The sequence below is a fragment of the Doryrhamphus excisus genome, linkage group LG12 (genome assembly GCF_037039965.1).
Source record: "Doryrhamphus excisus strain RoL-2023G ecotype Guam linkage group LG12, RoL_Dexc_Guam_v1.1, whole genome shotgun sequence".
Taxonomy (NCBI): Eukaryota; Metazoa; Chordata; class Actinopteri; order Syngnathiformes; family Syngnathidae; genus Doryrhamphus; species Doryrhamphus excisus.
In genome coordinates, this window is record NC_136368.1 from 14,076,037 (window position 1) to 14,097,325 (window position 21,289).

General features: G+C 41.7%; 2 protein-coding genes across 8 annotated transcripts; one reads left to right on the forward strand and one right to left on the reverse strand.

Moving 5' to 3' along the window:
- Positions 1-731: 731 nt before the first annotated feature.
- On the reverse strand, positions 732-14,021 carry ddx3xa (DEAD-box helicase 3 X-linked a). 7 transcript variants are annotated; one of them, XM_078795374.1, is made up of 21 exons: positions 13,915-14,021; positions 13,660-13,819; positions 12,914-12,965; positions 12,541-12,588; positions 12,093-12,152; positions 8,369-8,542; positions 7,743-7,878; positions 7,523-7,627; positions 7,340-7,439; positions 7,131-7,266; positions 6,697-6,794; positions 6,213-6,311; positions 5,975-6,135; positions 5,750-5,894; positions 5,534-5,678; positions 5,316-5,366; positions 4,455-4,636; positions 4,265-4,382; positions 4,035-4,188; positions 3,807-3,928; positions 732-3,601 (listed from the first exon to the last, which is right to left on the reverse strand). In XM_078795374.1, exons 2-21 carry the CDS (start codon positions 13,702-13,704, stop codon positions 3,519-3,521), a joined length of 2,214 nt encoding a protein of 737 aa, XP_078651500.1. In that variant the 5' UTR covers positions 13,705-13,819; positions 13,915-14,021; the 3' UTR covers positions 732-3,518. The 7 variants fall into 7 exon arrangements, with proteins under 7 accessions (XP_078651500.1, XP_057938884.2, XP_057938883.2 ...); XM_058082901.2 differs by lacking the exon at positions 13,915-14,021 and having other exon boundaries at positions 8,435-8,542; positions 13,660-13,892; XM_058082900.2 differs by lacking the exons at positions 12,093-12,152; positions 13,915-14,021 and having other exon boundaries at positions 13,660-13,892.
- A 4,366-nt stretch (positions 14,022-18,387) lies between these two features.
- Positions 18,388-20,873, forward strand: rpl8 (ribosomal protein L8). The gene is made up of 6 exons (XM_058081234.2): positions 18,388-18,533; positions 18,967-19,110; positions 19,192-19,333; positions 20,193-20,411; positions 20,485-20,600; positions 20,675-20,873. Exons 2-6 carry the CDS (start codon positions 18,973-18,975, stop codon positions 20,831-20,833), a joined length of 774 nt encoding a protein of 257 aa, XP_057937217.1. The 5' UTR covers positions 18,388-18,533; positions 18,967-18,972; the 3' UTR covers positions 20,834-20,873.
- Positions 20,874-21,289: the final 416 nt, after the last annotated feature.

Consider the following 21,289-nt stretch of genomic DNA (forward strand, 5'->3'; position numbering starts at 1 on the left):
GTAAGAGGTACTCTAATAATCAGTGTTTTATTGTATAACCCCCCCCCCCCCCCATGTAAAATTGTATTTCGTTATTTGATGGGGTCTGTTTAAAGTGCTTCTGAAAAAAAAAAAGTACAGAATGTATGACTCATGGATAAATAATTCCAGGTGGACTATTATAATTATAAACGTAAAACAGCTTGCATCTATCAAATATTGAGACTTGGCCCCTGGGAGTCCAAAAAAAGTTTGCCCAAGCCTGGCCTAAACACGACTGCAAATGGTCTGTCACAATCATTTGGGTCTAACAAAAATGTTTACAAAGTTCAAGTTTTAATTGTGACAGACATTTCTTGAATTTCTTTTAAACCGCTATTGGTAACATTCGACATTTGAAAAATAAAAGATAAAAACAATCCTACTTTGGAGCTTAAGCAGGACAGCACCTTTTATAGGTGTTAGTGGCACTGCAGTTATAAAAGCATGGATACACCATGTGACCTCCCATCCCCTCCCGTCAAAGCTTCCAAAATTGGGGCAGTGTGAAGGCAAAGTGGATTTATTGCCTAAAAAGCGCCAGCAGGTTCAACATGGAAGGCAAATCAAGGTCAGCTTAATGGGAATTTCCAGCTTCCTCCCTCCCCCGCCCCCCCAAAAGTATGGCCAAATTAAGAGTCAAGCACTTTGTCCGGCACCAAGATTTGTCAAGTCCCAATTTTTTATAAATAAAGACCATTGAGACAGAAGCATTTACAAATGAGATCTTTATATATTTTCTTCAGAAGAAATTAAGCCCATCCGATGAACTGATACCAATTAGAATGTTTGCTGCCCGTTTTTGGGGCCGCTTTGCTACAGGCATCTCTTGCTTTCACAACTCCAGTAAACATAATGGACTTTTTGTTTTCGTCCAGATAAAGTTTGCATTCAAACATTTTTATTCTGATAAAATCACAACTGTGCAGCCGAGTTCCCCCAAAGCTGCGCATTAGCCTGGAAGCTAATACAAAAAAAAAAAGCAAAAGAGTCTACATCTAAAGAGCTCCGGAATTCTACGGTGGCTTGGTGAGCTCCGCCTTATAAGCCACTGAGAACTCCAGAGTTGTAGTAATATGCAAATACAACAATGACAATAAACCACATGTTCATTTCTTTTAGGATTGCCATGTGCCAGACATTCACTGGAGAAAAAGAATCAGACCAAATCAGAGTAGGAACAATTATGCACACAATAGAAGAAAAATCGGAACACTTCTGCGCGACGCTTAGGAAATTAGTTTGCTCTTTTGACAGCTTGATTCCAAACCTTGGCATGTTTTTTGGTTCCATTCCATTTGCAAATTTCTGCAGACCAATTAGGAGATTTTAAATCCGATGACTGGCCCCCGCGGAGGCCCTGAAAACAGCTGTGGATATTATAGTCGTCATCATCATATTAGGTACTGAGTCCGATGTATCTTAACATTAAAAAGCTCACACTACCCCGAAATATATAAATTTCACGCATACAGGGTGACATTCAACATTCAAGTGCCAGTGTTTTTTTGCGTTATTTTTTTTTTATTGTCTTTTGGTCAAGTTTTCTGAAACTTTCAAAGAATCACTTTGAGGCTTACAAAAATAAATATTTGTCAAAAATGCTTAATAAATTACACAAAACTAGCAGCAAAAAGTAGAATCTAGAAATCTGTGCAAATGGCTAAATTCCCCCCTCCCGACTGCTAAATCCCTCTGGTCCCAAATAAATCCTGGTTTTAATGTTAAGAAACCTTCCCCTTTTGTAAACAAGCTGCGTTTTATTGTAGTTTTTTTTTTTAACTCTCCCAACCCCAATCAATCTCCTCTCACACACGCACGCACGCACACTATTTGGAAGCTTAAGGACACATATGCCAGACACGCTATATAAAACTCTGGATGTGCAATAAAAGAACTTTAGTAAAACTCGATGGGCACAACACACGAGGGTCTAAACGCCCCAAAATCAAGTAGCACCATTCCACCTTAGGTTCTCAACATGATCAGTGCATCTTTTTTTCCTTGAAAAAAAGAAGGGTTTCAAGGCACAACACACCTGATGAGAAAATCCAAGCAATAGTCTGGCTTGACCAGTCCATGCATTGACACCTGACAGTACTTGAAATGACCCCCTCCCCCACCAGTAGTTAACGCCAGTGACAACTACGCCCGACATTTACTACCTATGTTCCACTTAGCCCCGCTCCATCCCTCCAATCATTGAATGATAAACCTCAACAAATCCTAGCCTGTCCCTCCCCACCTAAACGCAGCTTGAAAAAAAAAAAACAAAACAAAAAAATTCCTGTTGATTAAGTTAAGCCTGCGACTCAAGTTAACATATCCTTTCACCTTGACCAAAAAAACATAACACTTGCACGCGTGGAATACCATTGCGGACCGGTGTGGTGGGTTCAAGTCGGCGCCACGCTATGCCCTCCCGATGCTGTGGTCCTTTATGCAGCCCACTTTGGAACCTTCAAAAGTTATTTGGATGAAATTTCCAAAAACAAAAAAAACTGTCAGTATTTCCCCCCCAATTGTTGCACAAACCTGCACCAAAAATGTCAAGTAAAACGGAGAGGAAAAAAACCCAAACACCCACTTTTCCGTAGCTAGGTATCACGCTAGCTGCCGTAACACTGTAAAGTCATTTGAAAGGGGGGGAACTCTGGAGTAACAAGTTCCAGCACTGATTATTTGTTTAAACCTCAGCGACTGTTGGCACTGAGCCGTCTTTAAGAGGAATGGTCATTACAAAAACAACCACAGCCTTCATTTAGAATGTTTTTTCTTTTTTTTTTTTTTAAAGATGGAGCCAGTCCAGGATAGAGTGAGCACAAACAAAAAATGTAGGATTACAACAGAAAATTCAAAGCGGCACAGTGGGCCCGTCAGCTTTTTGGTAGAAAATTTGAGGTTCAAATGGAATCATGACTCAAGAGCCACAACACCCTAGTGTTTGCCAAGGTTTGACGGATTACATTGATTTTTTTTCCTCTTCTGTTAAACCTCCCTTAATATTTGCCACTAAACCAAACAGTAAAAAGTAAATTATAGCTCTTGGCCATTTTTCCTCATCTGGTGAAATGAAAATACAAATTTCCTTTTTAAAATAAAAAAGGCAGAGTACGTTAACATACTATTGATCCTCAGGAGTTGGTTTTGCATTTTAGGGTTGCTTTGAAGAGCCATAAAAAGACTTAAGAATACCGGTCCACTTTGCCATCGGACAGTGCATGGCAGCATCCATGCTTGCGCTGAGGCGCAGTGGGTGTGGGGAGGTGTCTGCTCTCTCCGGTGCCGTGCACACATGCGCAAGCTGGTGACTTTCCCTTAGCGTCACGCTGCACTCGTGTTTTTTTGTTTGTTTTTTTGGAGAGAAGCACCTGGCACAGAACCAGGGCTGCTAATGTACTGTGTGACAGTGACGCTACACAGAGGGTTGTTATGGTCTGGCTTTTAAGTTAACATGTGGTTTTCCATTGAGCTGGTATGGCAACCTACTCCTTTGGCGACTAGTTACCCCACCAGTCCACACTTCCTGAGTGGCTGTAGTTTCCACCGTAGCCAGTGTCGTAGAAGTTGCCTCCAAAGCCACCTGCGGGAGGAACATGATACTAGTTAGCCACCTTAAACTATAAATACAATGAGGACAACATATGCCAATGGTCATTCTCCAAATTAACCGTGTATGACCCATGTTCTTCCTTGTAACTGCAGTGTTTTGCTCATTGGCTGACAACTATGAATCCAATATATGATATACAAACACTAGAGTAACAGGAAGTTAATGACTGACATACCTCCACCAAAGCCACGGTTCCCTCCATGGCTGCCCGTGTTTCGGCCTGTGCGATTGCTGCCAAAGCTTCCCGATCCTCCCGGGGTCTGTCGGTAGTCCCGAGCACCGAAACCACCAGAGAACCTAAAAGTAAAATACAGTCAAGTCTTTCCATGTACTTTTGAGATGTAGCTCATGTCAAATCCTTGTGTGTGCGTGTGTTTGGGGGGGGGGGGGGGGGTGTGAGTACCTCTTGGAGCGGCCACGGCTACTGCTCTTGTGCTGGTGCTCATAGGCAAGGCTCTCAAGCCAAGAGGGGACCTCCTGCTTTGCCTCTACCAAGATGTCCAACAAGTCTTTGGTTATGTTGCTGTTTTTGTCGTTAAAGAACGACGTGGCCAGACCTGTACACAGGAAAGTCAATGGAATCGTTAGGGTATGTTCTTTTAAAAATTATTTAAAAATGACTAAATAACATACCAAGGTTGCCCACACGTCCCGTACGGCCAATACGGTGAACGTATTCTTCAATGTCACTAGGCAGATCAAAGTTGATGACATGCTTCACATTGGAGATGTCCAAACCTCTAGCAGCCACCTGGTGAACAAAAACACCATTTATAGCATTTGACAGTTACAACAAAAGAGTTGGAGAGCCCCCTTGACTCACAGCAGTAGCCACCAGGATGGGGCGGCGTCCGGAGCGGAACTGATGTAGCGCCTCCTCTCGATCTCTCTGGGATCTGTCCCCATGGATGCTAGTGCAGTCGTAGCCCTCGTGATAGAGGAAGTCCTCCAAAGCATCTGCACCTTTCTTGGTTTCCACAAAGACAAGCGTCAACGAGTCTTTGCCTGTGAATGAGAGGAGAAGCACCACAAAGAGGATAATGAAGTGACTGTACATGGTGTAGTTCTACAGGGAATGGTCACAAGAGTATGAATTGTAAACTACCTTTGCAACTGCAAGGTCATGACAACTTAAAACCAAAATGACAAATTATAAAAAGGGGTTGCACAGGAAGCTTTGCATCTACTGACAACCATTAACTTCACTCCCACTACACTTTTAAATTAAGCTTCAGTTGGATATTTGGTCACAAGGTACCGTAGATGTTTGGCATTTAATGGTTATCAGGGTAAAAGCTTAAAGTACAATGGCTGAGAGGGGTGATGGGTAGGAGAGGACGTTCCAATCACATTTGCAGCCAACCCCCACTGTGTCAGTATCAGCTCAAACCAGAGGAAAAACACTGTTCAAAGCTCTGCCTTTCCATTCCTCAAGTGTGAGCAAATGTTTAATGGCTGGGACCATGTCAACCTTGACTGCTTTAGTTGCGAAGGCAGCAAAAAATGAGCACATCAAAAGTCAGCCAGACAGCAATTTATAAACACCTAAAGTCCCCGCTGGCCAAATACAAACTGAGCAGTATGTCGGCTGGGGAGCAAAGGGGACAAAAAAGGGAATGAGCTGTGGAATGTGATGTTTCTTTAGCCAGTGGGTTCGGCGCAAAAAGCTTTGGTTTGTACTTACCTGGCATTTCTGTGGGCTCTGTCCCATTTTCCTGAACCTCATTGGGAATAACTAAGATAAAAACCAAACCAGGCCAGACAGACAATGTGAGCCTGTGCGGTACACAACGTTCACATCTTCATGCTAAGGTTCTGTCATGAAAGATTTTAGCTTGGCATGGGAAGGCACCACCAAGGAAGATGGTTTCACCATTGGAAAAACAAAAAGTTTTCTCTCACCTGTTGCATTGAGCAGGTCCAGGAGGAAGGACCTCTTGTCAGTCTCCTCAACCCATACCACCTTCTGGGTAATGTTCTCTGAGGTGGAACCAACGCGACCAACAGCCAAAAAAATGTAGTCCTCTAAGAAATCACGAGCCAGGATCTATACGCAAGAAGTGAGCCAGTTAGTAATAAGCCTTAGTATGTACTATGTTCTTGGTCATCACAGCAGACCTGGATCTCCTTAGGGAAGGTGGCACTGAACATCATTGTCTGACGAATGCCTTTCGGTGGCATTGTGTCTTGCTCCACGATGCGTCTGATCTGTGGCTCAAAACCCATGTCCAACATGCGGTCTGCCTCATCCAGCACCAAGTAGCTTCACACAAACAACGTTGTTTAAAAACAAAATCCAAGCAATCTTTCAAAGTTCTTGTGGGCGATTGTGTTAATACTGACTTGCAGTAGTCCAGACCAATCTTGCCCCTCTCCATCATGTCTACCAGGCGGCCAGGAGTAGCTACCAGTAGGTGGCACCCTCTCTCCAATTCCCGGATTTGCTGACCGATGTCAGCTCCGCCGTACACCACACAAGGGCGAACGCGTGAGCGGTAGGCAAACTGGAGCGGAACAAGTAAAATACAATTAAAGCAAAGTTAATTACCTCATCAGATATGATTCTATAGATGGCGCTCACCTTTCTGGCCTCATCATAGATCTGCAGAGCCAGCTCTCTGGTGGGAGCCAAGACGAGGGAAATTGGGTACTGCTTACGGCGGCCGTATCTTCCATTCTCCTGTGGGGTTTAGAAATTCATCACAGGGTTAATAAACTACAGGTGCTGAGAAGAATCGATTCAGCGACAGTGCAAGTTGAATTATGTAAACCACGGATGCATTTAAGCAGTTTGAAAATGTATTGCACTTTATTCTCTTAACAGGAGAACTAGATAAGTTTTTCAATGTAAACCTGTCATTGGGATATACCCATTTTGACTATGAATGGGGGGAAAAAAACCCTCAAAAATCATCTTGCACTGTTAATCATCGGGATATATCAAAATCGAATTGCATCGTGTCCTATGAATCATATGAACCGAATCACCAGATTCTAAGCAGTGCACATCTCTAAACCAAACTGGATGTTAAGAGGTGGACGTGTTGCACTGCAAAGTTGCTTACCTGTCCAGTATTCTTGGCAGCCTGCAAAGCATCTCCTGGCCCATCAGTGTAGATCTGACTCAGCACTGGGAGCAAGAAGGCAGCGGTCTTTCCAGATCCTGAAATAAAACCACAAAATATGTTTTTTAAAAAAATCTCCTTGAGGGGGGTCACAAGACAATACACAAGACTGTGTCAATGATATGAGATTTTAACATTTACTAATCCAATCCACTTAATTTATATAGCGCATTTTATAAACAGTTTCAAAAGTGCTGCACAGACTAGTAAAATTTAAATTACAAAATAAGAGTACAAATTTACTTTAACCAAGAACTAAAAGATCAAACAACAACAAAGACATTTAAGACTGTAAAATATTAAAAACAAGAAGCAAAGCAATAAAAATAGAATAAAAAACTAAACTAAAAGAAAGCTTGTTAGTTAGCACTTACCAGTCTGGGCACAGGCCATGAGGTCTCTCTTAGACTTGATAATGGGAATGGCGTGCTTTTGGACCGGAGTAGGGCGCGTGTAGCGACTCAGGGTGATGTTGCCCATGATGATTTCCCCCATGTCCACATCATGGAACTAAATGATATTAACGTCACTTTACGAGTCGCAATATTTATTAACAACATATGATTGTCGGTTACAGACTCACGCTTTCAATGTGGGGTGGGCAGTTGCTTCCAGTGGCCTCCACGGGAATATCATCATACTTCTCAAAGTTAATCCCAGTATTGCTTCCAGAGAAAAGCTCACTAGACACAAAAAAAGCATACTTTTGGGGCAACATGGACTTAGACAACACAGTTTTATTACAAAATGGGGGTACTGAGCTTACTGTTCTAGACGTTCATTGGGAGCAGTTGGCTTGGACCAATCCTCATCTCTGGATTCCTCCACCCAGCGGCTGTTTCCTCCACCAGCATAGCCACCACGCTCATACCTGTGTATGCATGTGACTTAATGCTTGGATCTTAAAAGCTAGAACAACTGAGGGACTTTGACATCAATCACCACACTTGCTCTTGAATCAACATTCTTCTGGCCATTTGACTCACCTTCCTCTTGAGCCAGCCCCGCGATCATTAAAGTAGGCAGACTTTGATCGATCAGATCGTCCTCCAAAACTGTTGTAGGCAGCATCCCTTGGCGGTCCACCCCAGTTGCCGTCTTTGTTGTCGTAACCACCAAATCCTAGAAGGGAACAGGTCGTATCCATCAGTACAAAGGCAGATTCCTGGCAAACAGCTGCCCAGAACCAGAGTCTGACATTTCCCTTAAAGCTCTCCCATGAGCTCTGATCTAAGTTTTAATAGAGGTACTCTTAAGGCTATGTGAAAAGGAGAGAAGGGAGGCAGAGTTGACCTGATTACGCCTACATGTACATATGTCAAACTTTTATTTCTTTAGTTATTGCATTCAACTATTACACAATCCTCTGCTTATCTTATACTTTATGTGCAATACCTCAATGCTGCTCACATCTGGTGCACCTTATTACCATACTACATTTTGTATCTATATTTTATACCCGTTATGTTGGGAACATTTAAGTTTGAACATGTCTTAATGTTGTGAGAAATCAAAGTGGCGCCAAAAATGTTGTGTTGTATATTCTGTGCAATGACATCTAAACTGTGTCACAGTAAGACTTTTTTCTTAAGGCAAGATAGGATTATCCCACCTGCATTCTGAAATGGTTGATTAAAGGAGCCTCCGCCCCCGTTACCACGGAAGCCGCCACGCCCACCTCTATCATGGCGTGGAGGTCCACGCCCTCCAAAGCCCCCGTTTGTGCGGTTGTCGTGATAACCGTTCACAAATCCATTGCTGCGGCCACTGTCCCATCCAGGTGAATCTTGACAGAAGGGGAAGAAAACAGAATTAGTCTCGCATGGATATTTTATTTAAGCTTCATTCCACAGTTCTCTGCCATTTCCAGTTTAAGACTCTGGCAGATGAAATACTGTGGTGACTCAACTGCCGGGGAAAAAATAAAATAAAATCAACCCTGGCCTGTAAGCTTGCACAATTACCAGAATTGAAATAGCCGAGTGTTTTAGGGGGGAAAAGCATAGATGGCCAAGAGATCAAAGGAAGAAAAGGGGGCAGAGACTTAATTCGCAATAGCCATGAACTGTGGAAAATAAGCCTACTGTATTTCTAGACCAAACTATTGTATCAACTCGTTGAAATGTCCTGCTACTGAACTAACCAATTGCTACAAGTGCTAGAATTAGCCCCTTTTCTCACCACAGGAGTCATTTATCTTGGTAGTCTGAAACACCCCTGCGTTCCTACCAAAATCTATCTGGGTAAAAAGCACCCACAAGCCGTACGAGCAACTCAGTGACTACAGGGCCACACCAACATGTGCGATAATGCGCCTCAAAGCAGGTTACCACTCGACTCCCGCCACCCACAAGAAGAGGAAAACGCACCACACCACACACTTCTGCGGCGTACCATGGTAAACTTTCCATTGGACATTTAGCTCCATAGCTGGACTACTGTCATGGTGTGGGGAGCTTGTACCCCGATCTAGCCGTTTAGTTTATACTAGAGACCATCAAATTACTACTGCATTTAAGAGAGTTTGTTTTATAAAAATAAATTCGCATTCTAAATCACACGACAAATTGATCTACAACCATATCAGATGATAGTACTACCGTAAAAGTATTTTGCATGCCCATGTTTTCCAAATTTCTTTTGTTGGACGAACATTTGTTGGATAATGGACCTGACTCGAGATGCGTTACAAAATCCCAACAACATTGTTGGTCTTGTTATTTACATAACCATATTAAATTCCACAGATTTGTTTGAACTGTTTAAAAAAAACAAAAAGGATCGTGCTGGATCTGATCGACAAGACCATTTAAAAAAATCTAATCAGATGGGAAGCCAAAAAAACGTATAGACATCACTCATGCCAATACAAAATTGAAAGGGAAAACAGTGATGTTAAGCCCTTAAATATATAAAACTTCATATTGAATCATTTAGATTTTTTTAAGAAATAATTGACTATTGGTATTTGGGAGCATAATAAGCATAGATATTTTTTTAAACATACTGGGGCATACTTGTGTTCTTTTTTGTATATACAGTTACCTGTTACAGTACTGCAATTTAAATTCTGTACAAGATGTCGGAAGCACATTAAGTTTAAATATGCAGTTTAAAAACAGTTTTCAATGAGAGTACCTGTAGAAATTCACAGGTATTGTATAGACTACTGAAGTTCTGGTGGTAGGACAACTAACTGAAACGCTGACATTTGCAACCATATATAACAAATAATTTGTTTGTGACCATGCTCGTTGATAATTGGAAAGCAAGCCCCAGCCCTTGAATGCCTTTGTGTAAAACTCAACTAGCATGTTTTTAAAACTTTAAAATCTGTGCATTTTACATGTCACGTAGAAATACCACTCCCCCAGAAGTCTGATTTGAGTAAAAATACCCTGACTTTTGAAACGGCGCAGAAATGCAAACCACACAGGGCGACAGGACCCTTTAGTTCCAGGAACTAAAAGTTGCTCGACTTTTGGTAGAAAGGGTTCTAATGTTATGGGAATTAATAATTCACGACTGGGACCAAACAAAAGCAGCAGTGTCATGTTTTGGGTCAGAGCAGTGCAAAAACACTCCACATCAAACCAGTCCAAGACACTCTGAATGAATGCAAATGCAAGCATCCTCATTTCAATCGGCTACCTAATAACTGGAAAGTGAAAGTTAAAAGTCATTGATACCTAATAACTGGAAAGTGAAAGTTAAATGTCATTCCAGTCAGAGCAATTTCATTAAACTCAAATACTTTTAATTGCAAACTATTTAAGGAGGCGATCTATGGACATTTTTTTATATGAAAAGAAGCAGCTTTGTTTAAAAAAAATTTCCATTGTGGCCCCAAATGTACCTGCGATCATTTAACAAGCAGACGACAGAATGTCTCTACTGTACAAATAATGCTGACTGCAGCTATTTTGTGTATGTCTGGGTGTGTGTGCACAGACACTGCAGCACCAGCGAACTTGTCATCTGATCTTTACAAGGAAGGAACTAACCTGCCAGAGTCAAACTATAAAAGAGGACATACTGCAGCTTTTTTTAATGTCAGTACAGACAAACATTTATGCAAAACTCTTAAAAAGCAATGTACATGCCATAAGTTAATTGTGTGGTAATAGGCAGCTGTGCAGAGTTTTATTACATTTCATATTTATGAGCTCATCTGACAATTATAGGCAAAATGATGTTCAGACCTTTGGTGTGGAAAAAACTGCACTACGGACCTTTATAATTGAAAGCCCTTGGTTCTATAGTTTTGTCTGTTCACAGCGCGCCACATGTGTGTATGTTATGTATTACATAGCTTTCACCCAGGGAATAGTTTCCGTCAGGATGAGACTCAACTAATCAGAGACTGAAAGTCCGTCTGGACAGGGCCTTAGTGATTAGCCAGACACCTATTTGTAAATAGGCCACGCCAAATACATCAAATGTTGAAATGTGTTAGCTTCTGTAATCGCCCATTAAACTACCATAAACATCAGGCTCACAGATGTGCCATGTGTCAACACTCTACCTCCCTGCCTAAAAACTGACCATAGGGCAACCCAAAAAAATCACTAAATTGGCTTTGGGTCAAAATATCCATTAGTAAGAACAGCCACAAGTGATGCAGTGCTTTTTTTACAAAAAGACGGCAACATCACCATGCTTCTTAAAACATTAAGAAGATTGAGAAGTGACACACTTGAAAGTTCTAGTGTGCAACTATTAAGACTGCACAAATGCCAACAGGGCATGCATGTATCAGCCAAGGGTATATACCACATGTGTTTCGCCAGCCCCCATTGTAGGTATGGTAAAGGTCAAGCTCTTGAGGCGCCAGTCTTGGGTAACCTGAGCAAAGGTAGGGTAGCAGCAGGCTATTAAAAGGGACTCGTGTAGTTGCCGGCTCATGCAATATGAGCGTAGGCCTCGACTAGACACTAAATAGTTACCAATCTCTGGGTCTTCCCATCCTGAAGCAGAGTTATTTCTTTGCCTTTCCTGGCTCTCTGCCTGCCACGGTTGTGGGAGGGGCTTTGGTGGAACTTGGGGAGCATTACAAGTTAGGTATGGGCTTGAGTGTACTGGTGACAAAACATGGATGGGACTTCAAGAATGAAAGACAAGGTTTTGGAGCACAAGCACCCATTGCATGTATTATATTGTTTGTCTGCAAGCACCCCAGCAGCATAGCAATTAAGCCTGTAATTGAAATTAAAGTCAAGAGCCCATGTCTCAAATACAACCTTCTCCCGTCCCCTCCACACTGGCTTTGCTATGGCTATTTCATGCATGTGAAAATGCAGATTTGCCCTCAGCGAAAGCAGACAGAAGGGACTTACAGAGATTTACTGGTGCCACTGAATAACCGCACTGTCTACCAGCGGAATAAGCATTTCCTGCTGTGGAATAAGAGCACAGTAGAAAGGAGAAAAAAAAAGAAATTGTCAGCCGTGATAAACTATTAACGATGTAGTCAAGCATAAAATGATCTGACCAAGACGTGTGTCACGAAATACAGTTTGAACTGTTGTGCAAATAAGCACCTAAAATGAAATTTGTTCACACTGACGCCCATTGACAACAGAAGCATTACGGAGAATGATAAACACATGTGCATATACACAATGGCCATTAATCTAAGCACCAAGACAACTGTTCTCAAAGTTGCTGTGACGTGAAACCACTAAAAAATGTAATTGTTCACTAATGTGTTCTCAATTTTGGCTACCTTCACTGTACACTTGTGGTTAAAACAAGAGACAAGTCGGAAAGCTACATTAAACTCACCATTTTTGGACGCGTCTTTGTTTCTTAGGTGAGGTGGAATGTAACGTCCTGAAAGGGGGAGGAAAAATAGCACATTAAAAAGGCGCAGTTGGTGAATAGTAGCACTTGGCCATTTTCCCATTCATATAGACTAATTGAAGTTTAAGTGCTGTATGTGTTCAAAATGTGTTATCACAAACATCTAAATTAATAGGTCGACGTTTGACTAAAGAATTGTTGTAGATGGCCACATAGTATCACACCCAACATTGTGTTCATAGACTTCCAAAAATTTCTACAATGAACCTTGTGTATGATGGGAGACGCCATTAATGGAGATATTCGTGCCACTACACTGCTACCAAGAGTAAAAAAATAATACAAAAAGACTTACTTCCAGTTCCTCCGCCTTGTCCTTCGACAGAGTTCAAGTCTAGGGCAGCAAGCTACAAAGAACGAATAAAAAAACATTTTCAATTTAATGGTTTGCTTTTTCTCTCTCAAACTCGCCCACGACTGACATAAGGCGGAAAGCAATTCGCTGCTCCAACTCTTGTGGTACGACGTTTCTCAACTATTGAGTTTCCCTTTGACGTATTTTTTTCATGAGACTTTAGACACCGCGAAACCCGACGGACAACCCATAAAATGTACTTCAAACAAACGTGACTTGTTACTAATTTGACAACAAAAACGATCAAATTGGCGACATCGTGACTTGTTTGCGAGTCGTTTGAGACGTTTTTTTCCGTCATGCGCCACGTTTCAGGTTGAGAAGGCCCGACGTTAGCTTACTGGCTATACCGGCCGGTACATGCTAGCTAACGGTTACGAAATAATGGCAGTGTTAAAATTCGTTATAACCTTTTGGCAATATACGCAGGCTCGTTTATAAACGTTAATAGACAAATATATAAAATGGTGATAGTGTTACAATCGGAAATGTGCGTCGATTAGATCGTTACGAAGGCATCCGCCATCACAACCTTCTCGCCGCCTCCATTTTGCCAGCCACCATGTTAGCTTGAGCCGGAGCTAGCAACGAGGCTCGACGCCACACGCGTTTGACGACAATCCGCGACATTTTAACACAAAAGTTAGACGTAACCAAACGAAATAAAACAAAAAAAGATCACTTACCTGCTGATCTAGACCGTGTGGATTATCGACGACCACATGACTCATAACTAGAGCGTAGTGAGGTATTACTTTCGTCGGAGAAGTGATGTTTTTTTTTCTTTTGTTATAGCGAGACCGGGCTACGCTGTTATAACTTTGCTTCCTCGCTGCCTGAACAAAACTAGAACAAGAGTCAAGCTATTGAGACAAAAACGTTCACTTAAAAAATATATATTTTTTAAAAACTGACACTTTTTTGTTAAATATAAACTTCACCGAAAGCAGTATCTGCTGTTCCCGGCAGGGTTGACCGTGGAGGAATGAGACGTTGGGTGCTCAGGTAATACGAGATATCGCCACTATGCCGGCAACTATCGCGAGACTTTTCCCTCTTGTTATCGTCGATGGAGATCCAGCGTTTTGGAAAAGGAATCATATTCATTTTCAGTGTGTCATTAACAAGAAAATAATTTTCATCATTTTTAAACTGCAATTAGAAAAAACGTAATGCTAAGGCGTAAGTCGTGCTTAGCGTTTTGTGTATGTCAAATTATTTAAAATAATAATTTTAAATTGACAAAATGTTCGAAGTTGGATTTGTGAATGTGTTTTAAAATGTCATAAAAACACAAAGGGACATGTATAAATTGATAGTACACTTCATTAATATTGTGAGTGAAATGCTGTTTAAATAGTCATAATTAAATGTTTCAGATTATCCACCAAATGTAAATATTAGTCAATGACAACACAACTGAAGATGAGATGCATTTTTAAAATACAACTTTTTTATTTTTTAAGGGATAAAAAAAATCCAAACATACATGGTACCGTGTGGAAAAGTGGTTGGCCCTAAATCTAATAACTGGTTGGGCCACGTAGCAACAACTGCAATTGAGCATTTGTGATAACTTGCATTTAGTCTCTTACAGAGCTGTGGAGGATTTTTGGCCCACTCATCTTTGCAGAATTGTTGTAATTCAACCACAGTGGAGGGTATTCCAGCATGAAACACCATCTGAAGGTCCATGCCACAGCATCTCAATAGGATTCAGGTCAGGACTTAGGCCACTCCAAGGTCTTCATTTTGTTTTTCTTCAGCAAATCAGATGTGTATTTGTTGTTGTTTTGGATCATTGTCCTGCTGCAGAACCAAAATTTGTTTCAGTTTGAGATCACAAACAGATGGCCGGACATTTTCATTCAGACCTTTTTGTGGGAGACAGCAGAATTCATGGTTCTATTTATTACAACAACTTTTCCAAGTCCTAAGACAGCCCGCTACCACCATATTTTACTGTTGGTATTTTGTCTTTTGTGGCCTCTTGGATGAGTTGTCGCTGTATTGTTGGGGTGATTTTTTTTCACCACAGTTCAATGTTTTCACCATTTGTGGATAATGGCTCTCACTGTGATTTCGCTATAGTCCCAAAGCTTTAGGAATGGCTTTATAACCTTTTCCAGACTGATAGAGCCCAATACTTTCATTTTACTATTAAATACCATCAGTATCCACATTTATTGTATTTTCTTACATACTTGGTTATCTCATTCTTGCCTCACTCGGCTGAGTTTTATGTTATAGGTCTTATTGTATGTTAATATTCATAGTACATGTTATAAGGAGTAGTTCATAGTTCATAGTAGTGTTTATCTTTTTTGTATAGATATTTGGTATACTGTGGTTTGTGTCTTTCTGCTGTTGTAACATTAACATTTCCCCATTGTGGGATAAATAAAGTACAATCTAATGTGATCTAGTTGATTTTGCATCACCTGCCTAACAAAGCTGTTGTATGTTGGGGGGGTCATGTGACATCTGTGACTGACTGTCTCTTCATCATTTGCTTTCACGTTTTATTTGTAAGGTCAGGCGAAGTGGAGCATTAGCACAACCAAAGTTTTTGCAGCTCCCCCACCCACACCACTCATGGCATCTTCATACAGTGCATTAGACATTATCCACTCAGCTGCACGGAGGCCCTAGGTGGCCATATGTTGATAGGATAAGGTGGGGGTAATTAGGACAAAGGTAAAGAAGGTAGAGTACAATATAGAAGGGGGACTGATTCCTCTGACTTTGACTCATAATTGCTTAACTTACTGCGCCAAATATGTAATAACTATAATGAGCAGTCATCAAGCATGCCAAAGCGCAATGTAAAAAATGCAGTTTGACTTGTCAATCAAAACCTGAGCATGACGTTGTGTAAAAGAACAAGTTTAAAAAGATAGTTTTGAACATTAATGTTTGTTTTATAGGGCGGCACGGCGGTCGAGTGGTTAGCATGCAGACCTCACAGCTAGGAGATCATGGTTCAATTCCACCCTCGGCCATCTCTGTGTGGAGTTTGAATGTTCTCCCCGTGCATGCGTGGGTTTTCTCCGGGTACTCTGGTTTCCTCCCACATTCCAAAAACATGCTAGGTTAAACTCCACATTGTCCATAGGTATGAATGTGAGTGTGAATGGTTGTTTGTCTATATGTGCCCTGTGATTGGCTGGCCAATCCAGGGTGTACCCCGCCTCTCGCCTGAAGACCCCTGGGATAGGCTCCAGCACCCCCGCGATCCTCGTAAGGAAAAGCAGTTGAAAATAAATGAATGAATGAATAGTGTTTGTTCTATTGGAACAATTCAATCCCATAGATAGATACTTTTTTCATCTCCAAGAGAAAGAGGGCAGAAGCACTGCAGGTTTTGTTTCCAACCAGTTTCTCCAGCAGGTGATTGAGCTCCTTCCCTCAATTTGAAAGTGGTGTTGATCATTAAAGTCACCTGCTTTGGTGACCGGCGAGAAAGAAAACCTGCAGTGTTTCGGCCCTCCATGGCATGAGTTTGACACCCCCAGCCATAGATGTTTGACTTGTTGACCTATTGTCATTAAAAGCTTATTAAGATGTGCACTATACTAATATTTGTACTGCACCACCATCTGCTGTGCAATAATGCGTTTTTTTAATACTTTATGTATTTTTATATTTTTTTAAACAAAACGTCAACAGCAATACAAACACACTCAAAACAAAAAGGGGGCACTGGACAGCACACAATTTGGCTATCCCACATTCCCTGTCATGGTGCAATTTGAGTCATTTCCTTGATTTTTGTCCGTACACAGTGTCCATTTCACTCATTTTTCTCCACACATGTCTTCTTCAGTTCTCAATCTATGTGTCAATAGTTCCATGTCATGTATTGTGTTCATCACACAAAGCCAGTCCTCCAGTATCGGGGGTGTCTTGATTAAGCCATTTTTTGGTAATGGCTTTTTTACCTGCTACCAACATGATTTTATACAAATACCTATCTTTTCTTAACACAAAGTCTCCCACAATAATGTGTTTTTATGTTTTGTTTCATGTACACCAAGACATTATTGTTCATTCATTCATTCATTCATTTTCTACCGCTTTTCCTCACGAGGGTCGCGGGGGTGCTGGAGCCTATCCCAGCTGTCTTCGGGCGAGAGGCGGGGTCGCCAGGCGGGGTCGCCAGCCAATCACAGGGCACATATAGACAAACAACCATTCACACTCACATTCATACCTATGGACAATTTGGAGTCGCCAATTAACCTAGCATGTTTTTGGAATGTGGGAGGAAACCGGAGCACCAGGAGAAAACCCATGCATGCACAGGGAGAACATGCAAACTCCACACAGGGATGGCCGAGGGTGGAATTGAACCCTGGTCTCCTAGCTGTGAGGTCTGCGCGCTAACCACTAGACTGCCGTGCTGCCCAAGACATTATTGTTGTGTTGGATATTTATTTCACCAAAGTAGGTGGCGTATTTAATGTGTTTTCATGTGTCATTCCAGAAAATGATTTCACAATCTGTAAACAGCAATTATAGGAGATGAGGTTGAGATGAGGCAATGGTCTTCTAGGTTGTCTGTCACCTTGAATGCATGTTGTTGACATGTAGGTGGCAAGATAAAAGGGAATGTTTGAATGACAGTTCGAAAGTAATTACAATTGCTGTACCGCCCTTGTCTGACCTTTGTCTTCAATTCTTCTCATAATCTTTAGCTAATTTGTATGCACAGCCAGGGCATTAAGGGATCTGGTTTGGTGGCTCCATAATGGGTTCGGGGATAAGATCCTGCCCCAAGTTGAGGAGTTGATAGGTAAGGGAATGGAGGGAACATGAAACTGACAGGAGAATCGGTGCAGCCCCTGCAGTAATATGGACTCTGCATCAGTCCATTGTGGTAAAGAGGAAGCTGAGCCAAAAGGCAAAGCTTCCAAAGAGGGTGAGCGACACACAGCCAATGAGAGGGAAGCTTGCTGGGTTGGTGGATGTGGCTCAAATTGAATTGAACTGGATTAATATGAATTTAATTTGTCAACATTTGTTAAATTTAAAATAATAAATGTCCTTCATTTCCAACACAATCAGATGTAAAGAGTTTAGTTACGTTACTACTTGAACGATTTAACGATTGAAGGGAGATGACATTCTGTAAGGACGTCAACATGAGAACACGTGACACAACCAGGAATTGTGAGGAAGGCCAGAACGTCTGGCCTTCGTAGACCGGATAGGCTACCGGCCTGATAGGATGCAGACTCTGAATTCAAACACAGCCCCTGGGTATGCAACTCTTCAGCCATCTTTGCAATTAATCACTTAATTGTACTACCAATGTCCTTTCCTAGTATAAATACATTGTATAAAAGTGCATTTATTATACTTATTTAATTTATTATATGTTGTACTGAACTGATATTTCGCTTCTAAAACGGACCTGATCACGACTTCGCCAACATAATCCCCCTTTTAGCGCTGCAGCTAACGAAACTACATTTCCCACAATTCCTTTCGTCAATTCCTCCGGAAGAAAACATTGGTTCCTGCCTACGAACTTCCTCTTTCCGTCAACGGAGTTTAGGTATGATGAGTTCCTTGTCACTCCTGGTCTCCAATCTGCTTCAAATCATGACTTTTATAGGTCATCTACTCCTTACACAGCTCAAATAAGGCGTCGGAAAACTTAGCGAGAAAGATATAGTGATTATTTGTCACCACATGTATGGAATTAGAATGTTTTTAGAGTGTGTAGCCTATGGGTGACATAGCGTAGCTTTGGTATGAGCGAGCTAAGCGGCTAGGCGCTGCGGTGTAATTGTGCAACAATGACTATAAATAAATGTTTTAAAACCCCCTAGTGTAACCAAGTCATTTAATTAGACAATTTGCTATGAGTTGAGGGAACTTAAAACCGAGCTAACCAATTAGCATTAGCATTTAGCTTAAATCCAAACGATATCACCCTTTTAGCACATGCGCACTAGTTTATGGCGTCTGTTTTAACTGTGTTGCAGTTCACGATGGGACGTGTGATCAGGGGACAGAGAAAAGGTGCGGGCTCTGTTTTCAAAGCCCATGTAAAGCACAGGAAAGGAGCCGCTAAACTCCGTCACATTGACTTCGCCGAACGCCATGGCTACATCAAGGGAATCGTAAAGGTACTGTCATGGCGGCATCTGACAAGCGCATATGTTCTGTGTGTGTTCCAGCATGTATTAAATTGCTGTACTCCCTTCCAGGATATCATCCACGATCCCGGCCGTGGTGCCCCACTTGCCAAGGTGGCTTTCCGTGACCCTTATCGCTTCAAGAAGAGGACAGAGCTCTTCATCGCCGCTGAGGGCATCCACACAGGACAGTTCATCTACTGTGGCAAGAAGGGTAAGATGCTGGATGATGAGCCCATCTGATCTTTACAGTGAAGTAATTGAAGCCATGTCTGTTTTGTGGAAGTATTTCTGCATTGTAAAAGAAATTAGTTGTACAGTTGTATCATTTTGTTTGCAAAATGATGATTTCAATGGGTAGTACAAGAAGCTCTGCATTCATGAACACAAATATACCTGTGGGCCGTGTATATAACGGACTGACAAAAGTCTGCAAAGTCAAAGCAACAATCTGGGCTTTGCACAGAAAGACGGTGAACGGCAAAGCCAATCACTACAAAGGCGCTTTAATTTATTGCTTCATGGACTTTAGAATGTAGTATATGAAAGTATGAAGATATACTACCTTACTACCTACCAGAGTTGTACAGGAAAACACATGTAATGTAAAACCCAACCACTGTAAGTTTCATCAAGGATAAAATGAGCTCTGATGTTTGCATCTTATTAATTTGATTAAATTTTTTCAATATTCAATTTATATTTTCATTGAAATGTTAAATCAATAGTTGTTTAGTGTACGCTGTTTAACACTGTCGTGCTGCTCAGCCTTATCCAGGTCATCTTGCCTCTTTTAGGTGATAACTTCACTACAAATGTACAACACAGCCAGTGTTGTAATAGCAGTAAGGGGGCAAACTGCTGAGTCAGTATAAATAGCGCTAACGAGTTTCATTGTAAATGACAAATGTAATGGACATGTTTTACACCAGCTGAATAGCAACATTTTAAAGCGCATGCAGAGGCAGATGAAGTTGCTGGATTTTGGTCACTCAAATGACTTTGAATGCATTTAAATTGTATAGGTTGACCTAATGTGTGCAGCGTTAATTAACATGTGTTGTTCTCTATAGCCCAACTAAACATCGGCAATGTCCTGCCTGTCGGCACCATGCCCGAGGGCACCATCATCTGCTGCCTGGAGGAGAAGCCAGGCGACAGAGGCAAGCTGGCCCGCGCTTCCGGAAATTATGCCACAGTCATCTCCCACAACTTGGAAACCAAAAAGTCCAGAGTGAAGCTGCCCTCTGGCTCCAAGAAAGTCATCTCGTCGGCCAATAGAGCTGTCATTGGTGAGGTTACTTGTTAGTATGTATAACACCATATAGAGCTGTTTGAGCACTGAATACTTCTGTGCTCTTCAAGGTGTGGTTGCCGGTGGCGGACGTATCGACAAGCCCATACTGAAGGCGGGTCGCGCTTACCACAAGTACAAGGCCAAGAGGAACTGCTGGCCTCGTGTCCGTGGTGTGGCCATGAACGTAAGTGTTCAAAACACCGCAGTGACTTGACACAACAGTGCTTCAAACTGACCTTTTTTCACTCCTCCACACAGCCTGTTGAACATCCCTTCGGTGGTGGTAACCATCAGCACATTGGCAAGCCCTCCACAATCAGGAGGGATGCGCCTGCTGGTCGCAAGGTCGGTCTTATCGCTGCCCGTCGTACCGGAAGACTGCGTGGAACCAAGACTGTCCAGGAGAAGGAGAACTAAGTGTGACTTTCTTAAAAATAAAACAAAAGTTCTACCAAAATGTTCTTTTTTCTCATTTTCAGACAAGCTCTTGGCTTTTAAGCCTGGATTTACACTGTAGGTCCTAGTGGCTGATCCAATTTAGTATATACACTGATTATTAAATGCACGTTCATCACGATTGGCTTGTAGTGAGTCTAGCCCAATGGTCAACTCTGTAACTTGACATGCTCAAACTGATCGGCCATGTATTAGTGTCAGATGATTTCCGTATAAAACTTGGATCAGCATATTTCGGTAAATGTTGCCATCTGTAGCAGCAACATAACACAAACGTGACATGACTGCATGTGTGCTGTCTGTGCAACTACCTGAATTGGGAATAATCCAAATATAACTTTTCCATGCAAATTTGAAATTGGTGAATGCATTCTACAGATGTTAATGGGCAGTTAGCAACCCGAGCTACAGATATAA

Coding starts and splice junctions, on each gene's coding strand:
- ddx3xa (XM_078795374.1), bottom strand. CDS start 13,704: ATGAGTCATGTGGTCGTCGATAATCCACACGGTCTAGATCAGCAG. Junction 5,367..5,533: donor GGACCTGCTCAATGCAACAG/GTGAGAGAAAAC, acceptor TTTTTATCTTAG/TTATTCCCAATGAGGTTCAG. Junction 4,189..4,264: donor GGGACGTGTGGGCAACCTTG/GTATGTTATTTA, acceptor TCCTGTGTACAG/GTCTGGCCACGTCGTTCTTT.
- rpl8 (XM_058081234.2), top strand. CDS start 18,973: ATGGGACGTGTGATCAGGGGACAGAGAAAAGGTGCGGGCTCTGTTTTC. Junction 19,111..19,191: donor ACATCAAGGGAATCGTAAAG/GTACTGTCATGG, acceptor ACTCCCTTCCAG/GATATCATCCACGATCCCGG. Junction 20,601..20,674: donor TCCGTGGTGTGGCCATGAAC/GTAAGTGTTCAA, acceptor TCCTCCACACAG/CCTGTTGAACATCCCTTCGG.